Consider the following 12,320-nt stretch of genomic DNA (forward strand, 5'->3'; position numbering starts at 1 on the left):
TTTTTAAATAAATACTAAAAAGTGCCTTCAGTATATAATTTTTTAAAGTGGAAACAGTCCCAGGTTCAAATGCATGCGTAGAAAAGTAAACGATACGAATTTTCTATCAGGAGAGACTATTTAGAAAAAGTTGAGTCATTAGCATTTATCATAAGATTTTGGAACAATGGAAACTAAAGCAATGTATACTTTGTTTACAAACTTAACAAATGCAAGCTGAGAAAATTGTAACTGTGATCATGGCCAGAGGCCTGTTTTCCTTTTTATGAAACTGTTAATTGTTGAATTGAAGATATTTCTGTGGAATTTAGCTGTTTGTCTACTGCATAAATGTTGATTTTTGTTTGTTTGTTTGTTTGTTTTTGCATTGAATCTGAATTGTTTTTGTTTCATTTTGACTAACTGACAGCTGCGGTACTGCAGAGTATTAAGGCATACTGACGCCTGTATGGATTCACTGTAGGTTGCCTTATCCCTTTTCAATTGGGCACACTTTATGTAATCCACAGAGCAAACAAGGGAGCAGACATAATAGTGTTTTAATGCTGCATTTGTTTCAACGGAAACAGAGGAACAATTAAGTAGTTTGCCAGAGTAAACACATACATCAAGAATATCTCATTCCCTGTCACTAGACTATAGGTTTCAACAATTGCTTCAAGTGTTTTATTTGGTTTGGAGGCCCATTAAATTCCAATTGGGTGGTAAATTTTGAGAAAGCACAGTTTTATCTTATTGCTAAGGGAATGGTTTTTTTTATACATTGATGAAACTGCCCATTACACATAATTTAAAAAGTGTAAGGTGATAGGAATCTCCTAGATATAGTTTCCTATATTTATATTTTATTGTGTTAAGGGTTACAATATTAGAGATGACTGTTTCTCATGAGTTGAATATATGGAGTGACAACGCAAGAGTTAACACTTTTATGATGAGAAAAAAAGATTGTGTTATGGAAAACTATTGATTATTTACAAAGTATTTTGTAATCGAGTAGAAATAATGGATTAGATGTATGGACAAATCCTCCATAATTAAAGTTCAACGTATCCGTAAAATTGTCTGCTTCTTGATTTTAGGTCTATGGAAATGCAGGATCTAGCCAGCCCGCATAGCCGACTGAGTGGTAGTAGTGAATCCCCCAATGGTCCAAAACTTGATAACTCTCATATAAATAATAATTCCATGACACCCAATGGCACAGAAGGTGAGCTACCATTTTCTCTGAATATGCTTCGTATGTTGCTCTTTTTCAAGAGATTGTTCCATCAATCTTTAAGTCAGTAAATTATATATATATAAAATTGTACTATTGTAGATGATCTATCTTTGTGTAATATGATGTATAAAGACTAGGGTCAATGTTTGTCAGTAATTAATATTATTGGCTTTCAGCAATAGCTCTCAAGCCATGTTTATATTCCCTTTACATATTTTCAATGCATTTGAGTGGTATTATGTTGCTTAAAATAGTTGAAATCCATCAACAAAATAATTTTGCATTTTAGTGTTGAGAAGAACAGGAAATATCTACAGTTAGTTTCTATAAAAGGTATATTATAAGCAGGCATTGCCATTTCTCTATTTTAATTTTGGATTTGCATTTTGTGTAAATTACTAAGTTTATGAAAGCTTTGCCATGTAGGCAAATACAAAGCTGTCCTTAAAAATTATGTGTTGATATTTCTTAAAGATAATTTGATAGGCTGTATTCAGCTTCTGCTCTTATGATGGATTGTCCAAAATTCAAATAGTTATAATAATTCAGTGAAGGTAAAATATGATACATATTTTTCATGTTTTGATGAGAAGAGGAGAAATAGCAGAAACAAAATGCAATTGACTTATCAACTGGCTATATTTGTTCTCAGTATAATACGAAGAATACCTCAACACATCTCCCCTACAAATAATGCCTCTGTAAAAATGTAGTCCTTTCAGGTAATTGTGGAAAGCAGTCTTTACTACAACCCTGCAGCAAAAGAAAATAAAAGATCATGAGTTTCTAATGTATTCACAAATCTGAAACTTAGAATCACATTTTTTTATAAAACAGATTTTTATAGCATACATTTGAGTATTACATGTAGTAAAGACGTACTGTGTGTTAAAAGCCAACATATAAATAATGAGCCAAACTGTTTTAGATACAGTATGCATTGCGTTCTTCCAGGAAAGACATCTGTCAATCAGATAAATGTTGTCTCCCCTGAGCTCCGTAGACATCTCTGTTATCCACTCTAATTGGAGTCGACTGTTGTTTGGGATGGCTTATCAAAAGCTGACAGTCAGTTGTGCTGGAGTTTGTGTATAATTTACTTTATGCTATTGCTACAAAATAAGTTTTGTAAGATTAAACTTTAAGCCATTTTTAATTCTAATAGCCTATAGTATTAACCTCTGGGGTTCTTTTTGTTTGTTTTTGTTTTTAAATAAAGACTTATGTATGATTGTGGTTTTCCCATTATTTTAATTAAAGTAGAAAAAATTAAATATTCCATGCCCACAAAAGACTCTTCTGTCATTTATATGTTATCAGATGTACTTTCGGGACAGGATAAACGTCCCATTTTCAAAAGTTACTTGGGCACCTGAGAGCCTAAATTCCATTGACTTTTAGTGGGTCTTAGGTTCCTAAGTGACTTCTGAAAGTGGAACTTACGCAGTTTTGAAAATTTCACCCACAGCTTAATTTCATTAAACCAACACATAGCTATTACTAGTGTGAGTTCAAAGCCCTGATGATCACTAAGTGCTTTATTATAAATGTTCCCAGTTTTTGGCCCTTCTGTTCAATCTGGAGGCACTTCAGCAACACAGAAGTTGAGCGTGTTTCCTTGAACCACAAGACCCTTCCCTTGACCTGGCCACAGAACTCCTTATTGACCTAAATCGGAGGTGTGCGCACACACGGAGCAAAGGGAACCAAGGGCCCTAAATGTTTTGTTTTTAAGGAATGAGTTATTTGTATAGTTTCCACTTGTGCCCCAACTTCAGCCAAATACCATTCAACAAATACATTTGCAAATAATGTCTGTATTTCAGTGAGTGCAATGTTGAGTTTTATTGAGAAATATAAAACTAAACCACTGTAATTTGTTTTTAACATAGTTCATTTCTGACTTCAGAATGTGTAAGTTCATTTAGGTTAAATTCTACCAAGAAAAATGTAGCCTTTCAAAGAAACTTTACAAACTGAGATGAAGCCCAACAGTTTTCTTTTGTTTGCAATTTCCCTTCAGGTGACATGACTCTGCTCATCACTGCAGACTGGTTGCTAAGTACTAGTACACAGACCACTGCAGGTTTGTGTAGCCATGGTGAACACAGCAAAAATGTTAACATGCATTTTAAGATGATGTAAAAAAAAATTTCTGAAAAGTATCTCATGCCCACTGTTTCTAGTCTAAGTTTAAGTTCATAAAAGCTGCAGTAGTAATTCGTACAATTGTGGTTACCCTCAGTGACAAATAATTAATTTAAGTCTGTGAAAGAAATATCAGATAATTCATTCTAGAATCAGATATGCACTTAGGGTCAAATTCTGTTCTCAAATACAGAAATAATTCCAACTGAATTTAGTGGGAGTAGCATAAGAGTCCAAGGGCAGAATTTTCCCCTGAATCTGCCAGTGTATATTTCTTGCTCTGGGGAAAACTTTTTTTTTTAACTGATGATCAAGCTTTAGAAAAACAAGATTAATGTAGCTTTTGTTTGTTTTTAAATTAAGCATAAACTAAAATTATATTTTCTTGCACACTCTGCTGAAGTAGGACCTGGCTTAAAATGAAATTACAGATTCTAGGGATATACATTGTATATGGCTGCCAAATATTTCCCTTAAAATGCTACAGTATGACAAATGTGTGGTTTGCTTGTTTGTTGCATGTGGACTGGAAATGTGTTGCTGAACATTCACGTGTTAAATGTAATATGCAAAACTGACTGTTCAAGATGACTGTGGGCCTCATTCTCATTTAAACAAAGGACCCCTTTACATCACTCTGCTACTTTAAAGGGGCCGTAATGTAAATGAGAATCATGGCCTCAGGTGTGTGCATTTTTGCATGTTATAAGTTTGTTATAAAGATACGTTAAGTTTCATTTCGCTATGGGTGTGAGTTGGGCAGAATTCCATACCCCAGAGTGCAAAATGTGTTCTGTAAATTAGGGGGAAAAAATCTGTCCCAAAGTGAAATGGCCCTGTTTCAAACACATGTTTTTTAATTCCTCTCATACACGTTTTCAGACATGCCTCTTTTTGATGTTGTACTACAAGAGGATGTGGTTGCTAGATAGATGACTGTTATTAGCTCATATTTTTAGCTTCACACTTAGTAGTAAGCTTTCAAAGCACTGAATGGGGATTTAGTTGTGTGATTGAATCATACAGTTTAATCCTTGCATACTGGTTTGATAATACACCCTTTAGCTTGCTTAATGACACTTGGTATGGCACCCACCTTTGTTGCAATGCAAAATGTGCCCTGGTACAAAGGTGCGCCGCACAGTCATAAGCAATTATGAACATCTTGTAACCATGGTTGCCAGTGCAGAAATTCCACTTTAGTAGCCATTTACCTGTTCTGAATAGGTTGGGTAAATTTTTCTACCCATCCAAAATAATTTCAAAGGAATTTTGATAAGTCTGACTTATTCTTGCTTCAGATGCCAATTTCTCTATGAGATCTCTTAAATTATGGCAGTTTCCATAAATCAAAGCAATATTCATTTAAATTCATGTCAGATCATGAGACCGTCATTACGGCCTGTGTTGGTGTGTGGTGAAGAGGAAATAAAATTTGTTCATCATTTTAGGAAAAGCCAGTAATAATACAGTAATTTCTTACTGGTTCACTTGGTTTCTCCTATCCTAATATGCCAGCCCAGAGTGTAAATCCTCCTACCAGCAGATGGAGAGGGAACAGGGAAAAGGAGAGATCTTGTTATATACTTCTTTTATAAAAGGGGCTGGCTGTCTGGCTGATCCTGCTTAGTTGGAGACTTCCCAAGCAATAAATTTGAAAGTAACACTAAAAGGTTTGTTTGAAAATGTTTAGGAAAAAGTAATCTCAGATACCAAAACAGGAGAGGATATCTGTAATATTTGTACTTTATCCCATTACTGTAGTATCTGAGTGCCTCACAATCTCTTAATGTAATGATCTTTACCACACCCTTGTGAGGTGGGGAAGTACTATTATCACCATTTAACTGAGGTACGGAGTGACTAAATGATTTGATCAAGGTCACACAGGAAGTCTGTGGCAGATCAGGGAATTTAATTTGGGTCCACTGCTGTTACTGCTCTAGCCCCTTCGCTATTTTTCCTCTCACAGAAGGGCTGCCATGTCAGGACTGACACAAAGGGACTGGGAAATTTCAAATTAGCAGGTAAGAGATTACCATTCTTCAACTTTACTTTTTGCCAGCCAGCCAGTGGCATTTTCAGCAAGTGTCCAGCTTCTTAATGCAGTGGGTGGGTACAGAGAAAAGGCTTAGTTTAGCAAGCTGTCCTGCACAGAAGCCACCTTCTGAAGGAGCTTCCAAAAGTGGCTGCTACGTTAGATTCCTAATTCTACCAAGGGATAATCACTTCTAAACTAAGAATTAGAAATGACTCTCAGGGAATTAACCTAGGCAGAAACTGGAACCTCTGCCCACTTAAAGTGTCTTTATGCAGTATTAAACCCACCAAAAATAAACAGGGGATCTGTTTTTTTCTAATTTACAGCATTCTCTTCATGTTGAGAGTCCTAGAGGTGCTTCTGTCTCATTTTGAGGGGCCAGATAGGAGGGAAGAGAGATTTCTAGTCCCAGATAGATGGGGGAAACAGATAACAAAAAATTAGGTTGAGATTTTCAAAGATTTCTAGTGGCACATTTAATTTCAAAGGCAATTGGATGTCAAAATCCCTTTAGGTGGCTTTGAAAATCTCAGCCTTAATCTGTAAAGTATCTGACTTGAAGGAGAACCAGGATGAGATGCCTCCACAAAGGCAATAAAAGCTCCCCACTGTCCTGGCCAGGCAGATAACCATTAGGTAGTGTTAAGGCTGTTGAATCTGAATCCTCCTTCACGGATTCAAAAGAAAGCACTGGGGCTGTTTGGCATGATCTTTAAAATACCATAGGGTGCAAGATGCTAGATATTAGACTGGTTGTATATTTAAAATAATAATAATAATAAAAACTTATCCCTTCTGGATGGCAATTTGCAGAGGAGAGCTGTACCTTATATTTCAAGATCCCATAGCTACTTCCTGGGCACTATGGAAGTTGACTTTCTTGCTTTAACCAGCTCATACTGAGGGAAGGCAAGATTGTTAACTATGGTGCATGTTCTCCAGACTCTGTAACACGCATACAAGCAAAAGTCTGTATTAAAAAGGATTACATTTAAATGCATGTTTCATCACACGAAAGTATTACATTTTCTTTACAAATATTCTCTAACTTAAAAACAAAAACACTTAGTCTGGAAATAAATAGTTAAGAGATCTAGACGCTTCCCACTCTCATAATTCTTCTTTATTCACTTATTACTCCACCTGACTTACACTGTCCAGTCAGCCTTTAGTTTACCTCTTTGTTTTGTTCTGTAATAGAAATATATGTTTGGATGCATACTGTTGATATTATATATTATTAATTAAATGTGTAGCTCTGTAAGGTGTCAGTGTGATGTGTTGGTGGAGTAGAGGAATATTTTAATCTACAGAAATGGAATAATTGATTTGTTTTGTATTATGAAATATGCTGAGCATATGGTGGAGCAGGTTTCTATTAGCATACAATATGTTGAGCTTGTGGGTTTGTGTTTTTAATAATATAGCATCTAGCGCAGCTTTTTTGCAGTGGCTAATGTTGTAGTCTAATTTTATAATATTTAGGAAATGGATCCCTTTAATAGGAAGTAGGATTTTTTAAATTTTAGTAATTTGGTATGTTAACCATTATACATAATCTTCTATATTATAGGGAGCAAAATTAAGGTTTAGTGGATGATGATAGTCAGAGAGATGAATGGTCAATGATGAAGAATTCTTTGGCCGTGGGGGAGTGTCTGGTTCCATTTTTTGTTCATTTCCAGCTTCTACCACTTGAGTATTTTGAATTTCTAGATCTCATGATTGTGAAAAAAGCTTGTAAAGGTTAAACAAATCTAACTGATTCAAAGACATCCGCCTGTGCACATATAGTGCTTCTGTGGGAATTCTGCACCACTGCACATGTGCAGAATTTATGTCCCCCGCAGATTTCTTTGCTTCCCTGCAGAAAAACAACTTTCTGATGGGGAAGCAAAGGGAGGCCACAAGAGTGGTCATGTGACCCTCCCCAGCAGTATGTTTCAGGTGCCCAGGGCAGCCAGCAGAGAGGTAAATCACTGTGGGGCAGGGGATGAGACTGGAAAAGATCTAGCTCTCTACCCTGTGCCATGCTCAGCTGCTAGTTCTGGCTGGGCTGGGGAGAACAGGACTTCCTCTTCCCCTGCACGGCATCTGGGGCTGGGTCAGACCCACCCTGAGATTACTCCCCCAGCTGCAGGAAGCTCTGCAAACCCTCTCCCCCAACCCTGCTTCCTTCACCCATTGCTCCTCAGCTGCATTGGAAAGGATCCCTGTACAGGGAGCTGCTCCCCCATTCACCCAACCCCTGTGCATCCAGACCCCCTCATACCCAGACTTTCCCACTGATCCTGCCCCCGATGAGCCCCACTCCCCCGGACCACCCCGACGAGCCACCCAGATCCCCATCCCACCGAGCCCCAATCAGCTGCACCTGGATTCCCACCCCGCGGAGATCCCCTCCCCTAGCATCTGGACCCCCTCACTGAACCCTCCACACCCAGACCACCCTGACAAGCTCGATCCCCTCCACATCCAGATCCCCCCTGCTGAGCCCCAACCACCTTCACCTGGACCCCCCTGCAGAGTCCCATTACCGTTGCACCCAAAAACCCCAGTAAGCCCCTGTGCATCCAGATCCCTCCCACACCCGGATCCCCCATTGAACCACCCACACCCAGATTGCCCCACACAGAACCCTCTCAACCCACATGTGGATCCCCCCACTCTAAGCCCCTCCACACTTGGATCCTGCCTTTCTGAGCCTGCCTGCCCCCACCTGGTGCACCTGCCAAAGAGGGGGGGTGCTTTTAGGGCAGGCCTAGTCCTTGCGCTGTGTCAGGGTTAGGAACAGCCTCACCATTGAATCTGTGTCCTGGGGTGGGAGGAGCTGCACAGTGATCTCCCACCTCTGTGCAGCCAGTGGCCTATGCTCCCCAATGCCATGCTGGAGCCTCCACATTTATTTGACAAATAAAATTTGCAGAATTTTAAAATATAGTGTGCAGATTTTTAATGTTTTTGGCAGAGAATGCCCTCAGGAGTAATATAGCCTAAAACAATAGCTCTGAGAAGGAGAACTACCCATGCATCTTAATGGGGTGTGAATTCCAAGACCCACTGCCCTTGGGGCTCCACCCCAGCAGAGGACCTTGTATGTGACAGGAGAAGAAAATTATAGTGGGCCCAGTCCAGCTACCCAGGCAAATACACCCTGGCTGCGGGGGTGTGCACTGGGCCCCCCCTCCAGCTACCACATCTGGGAGGAATAAGGCAGATGCATGCAACTGCCCCTGCTTCTCTTGGAGGGAAGGTAGAGCTGCCCCTGCCATAACCACTCCAAGGAGGCCTCCTGTCACAGTGTTCCTAAGGCTCTGGGCAGCTTAATCTGGCCATCCCTCCCTAGCTGTCTGCCTCCTTCCATGCCCCTCCTCTTTTCCTGCTTCCATCACCTGCCAGTCTCCTATCCCATCCATGCTCTTGTTCTTCTACCTCCCCAAGAGCTCGCCCTCCATTCTGAGGCCAGGTAGCACTGCTCTGTGTCACTCCTCCATATGACCCCAGACCCTTACCTCCCAATCCAACTCTGCACCTCCTCTTAGCCTGCCTGGCCTCCTGTCCCAGTATATTTCCCAGCTCTCCAGCCTCTCCCCCCCCCACACACACACTTGTGGCTCAGCCCAGCACGTCCTATAGCAAAGTTTAATCAGGAACAGGACAGTTTAGACATGGTTTTTAAATATAAACATATTTAATATTATATTTTAAACAATTCTCTGTATATATGTGAAAACAGGATCTTTGTAATTCCTCCAAACCCTCCTTCAAACATAAAAAGGCACTTCATTTAAACATAGGCCAATAGCATAACAAAGTTGGAGTTTCTAGGCCAAGCCATTTCAGTGAAAGATTATGATAAAAAAAAAAGTTATGGAAAATGTAAAGTGGATGAAAGTGGCATTTCTGAAATACTCTAACTTCAATAAAAACTCCTGTTTCTAAACTTCCCAGTAAATCTCTTGCCTGTAGCATGTGACATTTCAGGGAGATTAGAGGTTTTTCAGGGAATTTTAGTGGAGAGTAGGGATGTTTAAAATCAGACTTACAATGGGAAGTGGCTTCAACCATAAGTATGGAGCAGGTACCACCATTCCATAGTGAAAGATGGAGATCTGTTAAGCACATGAAACAGCATGGATATCAACTTCCTTCTGTGTGGGGCTGCTCAAGGTCCAGGAAATAGACACTGGTAATCAGGATGATCCTTAATATATTGGGCTCTAGGTTAGAAGTTCCTGCTTTAGCAGCAGAAGAGGGTGATGTAGAGAGAGATTTAGCGGCTTCAGCAAGTAATGCCTCCTAGAATGGTTTGAAGCTATCAATTTGTATTGAATGCAGTTTGGATGCTGCAATTTTCTGAAAAGCTTTGCTTATCATGGGGAGAGAGAAAAGATGTGTGCCTCAAAGAGTAAGGGAGTATCTGATTCCAATCCCAATGAGTCCTGGAAACTAGAAGAAACTATATGTACCTTCTTGTTTGATTAGGAGGCACTGGTTGGATACTCACTGCCTAGAACTTCAGATTCTGCTTTGAAGGTCAAACCTCTCTGACTTCTAGCTGGCTGATTCTCTGCCATTGGCTGTTGGTCTTGTGACATCAGGTGCCAATTGCATTAACATCTAAGCACTATTTACAGAAGTTAAAGAACAGAGACAGTTTAGTCACAGACTAACAAGGGTAACACACAAGCCATTGTCCGTGCTCAGGAAGATCTCCACAGCCAGATTACCTATGGTGGGTTTAGTTAGAAAAAAATTAAGTGGGATCTCCATCCCAAAAATCATCTCAGTTCTACTGTCTGAATGAAGGAGAGATTAACATAGAAGCACCCCAACAGATAACGCTAATTTTCTAACCACCAGCAAGGAGAATATTTCAGCTCTGGAGCAATGATAAATGGGTCAATCTGAGTCAGATTAAGGTGGCCAGTAGTAGAAAAGCCAAAGCTGCATGTTCAAATGTTAGCAGAAACTTCTTGATGGTGGAATTGATTAGTTGTGGAAGTCCCATTGCTTGGGTTTTGAAAACTAGACCAGAAAAATCTCAAGTAACATTCCTGCATTGGTGGAGAGATGCACTAGGTGAGGGTCAACTTAATTCTAGTAACCGCTGTGCCTAAAGCAGGATAGGCGCCTTGTTGATGTGCTGAGCTCAAAAGGCAGTTTTGGCTGTCAGGCAAGCATTAGGGGTTCAAGCTCAATAAAGCTGGCACATGGTGACTTTTGGTGAACAACGGGTTCCTTGGATCAACCCAACACTTAAAAATTATTCCTGGGGGAGTTCTGCAGGACTGCACGCCTGCAGAAAAAGTCCCCCCTCCCCCCCCGCCCCCAAATTCCTGTGCTTCCCTTCAGAAAACGCCAGGGAAGCGAAGGGAAGCTGCAGGGTGGAGTGGGGGGAAGAAGGGGGACCACCATGGATGCAGTTCTTTGGAGGGGATTGCCCTCCCAAACAGAGATGAGGCAGGAGGGGGCACACGGGTTACGTGCCACTGCCCCCCCCCCTTCTGCAGGTGCAGAGCTAACTAGTTGAAGGCAGCTGCGGCTGCTCCACTGACTCTGCAGCTGAGTGTTGCCTCCTGGGTCTTAATGCCAGTTGTGCTCCCCTTCCATGTTTTCTGTGCAACAGGGAGTGGGGCTGGGAATGAGAGAAGGTGGGGGAGTAGCACTGTATGTAAGGGAGCAATATGACTGCTCAGAGCTCCGGTACGAAACTGCAGAAAAACCTGAGTGTCTCTGGATTAAGTTTAGAAGTGTGTTTAGATGTAGTGGTGGGAGTCTGCTATAGACCACCGGACCAGGGGGATGAGGTGGATGAGGCTTTCTTCCGGCAGCTCGCAGAAGCTACTAGATCGCACACCCTGGTTCTCATGGGTGACTTTAATTTTCCTGATATCTGCTGGGAGAGCAATACAGCGGTGCATAGACAATCCAGGAAGTTTTTGGAAAGCGTAGGAGACAATTTCCTGGTGCAAGTGCTAGAGGAGCCAACTAGGGGGGGAGCTTTTCTTGACCTGCTGCTCACAAACCGGGAAGAATTAGTGGGGGAAGCAAAAGTGGATGGGAATCTGGGAGGCAGTGACCATGAGTTGGTTGAGTTCAGGATCCTGACACAGGGAAGAAAGGTAAGCAGCAGGATACGGACCCTGGACTTCAGGAAAGCAGACTTCGACTCCCTCAGGGAACAGATGGGTAGGATCCCCTGGGGGACTAACATGAAGGGGAAAGGAGTCCAGGAGAGCTGGCTGTATTTCAAGGAATCCCTGTTGAGGTTACAGGGACAGACCATCCCGATGTGTCGAAAGAATAGTAAATATGGCAGGCGACCAGCTTGGCTTAACGGTGAAATCCTAGCGGATCTTAAACATAAAAAAGAAGCTTACAAGAAGTGGAAGGTTGGACATATGACCAGGGAAGAGTATAAAAATGTTGCTCAGGCATGTAGGAATGAAATCAGGAGGGCCAAATCGCACCTGGAGCTGCAGCTAGCGAGAGATGTCAAGAGTAACAAGAAGGGTTTCTTCAGGTATGTTGGCAACAAGAAGAAAGCCAAGGAAAGTGTGGACCCCTTAATGAATGAGGGAGGCAACCTAGTGACAGAGGATGTGGAGAAAGCTAATGTACTCAATGCTTTTTTTGCCTCTGTCTTCACTTACAAGGTCAGCTCCCAGACTGCTGCGCTGGGCATCACAACATGGGGAATAGATGGCCAGCCCTCTGTGGAGAAAGAGGTGGTTAGGGACTATTTAGAAAAGCTGGACATGCACAAGTCCATGGGGCCGGACGAGTTGCATCCGAGAGTGCTAAAGGAATTGGCGGCTGTGATTGCAGAACCATTGGCCGTTATCTTTGAAAACTCGTGGCGAACGGGGGAAGTCCTGGATGACTGGAAAAAGGCTAATGTAGTGC

The 12,320-nt window shown here is 41.4% G+C and overlaps 1 protein-coding gene across 4 annotated transcripts in view; it reads left to right on the forward strand.

Moving 5' to 3' along the window:
• The window catches only part of EYA1 (EYA transcriptional coactivator and phosphatase 1), a 231,549-nt gene that overhangs the window by 113,924 nt on the left and 105,305 nt on the right, over positions 1 to 12,320 (forward strand). For 3 of the 4 annotated variants that reach the window (XM_084620525.1, XM_084620526.1, XM_084620527.1), the window contains exon 3: positions 1,083 to 1,210. In XM_084620525.1, coding sequence (XP_084476651.1) covers positions 1,087 to 1,210 — 124 coding nt within the window. In that variant the 5' untranslated portion in view covers positions 1,083 to 1,086. Of the gene's footprint in view, positions 1 to 1,082; positions 1,211 to 3,245; positions 3,309 to 12,320 lie in introns of all 4 variants that reach the window. The other variant, XM_084620524.1, reaches the window with a different exon arrangement.

This window comes from Lepidochelys olivacea (assembly GCF_965140295.1).
Source record: "Lepidochelys olivacea isolate rLepOli2 genome assembly, chromosome: 2".
Taxonomy (NCBI): Eukaryota; Metazoa; Chordata; order Testudines; family Cheloniidae; genus Lepidochelys; species Lepidochelys olivacea.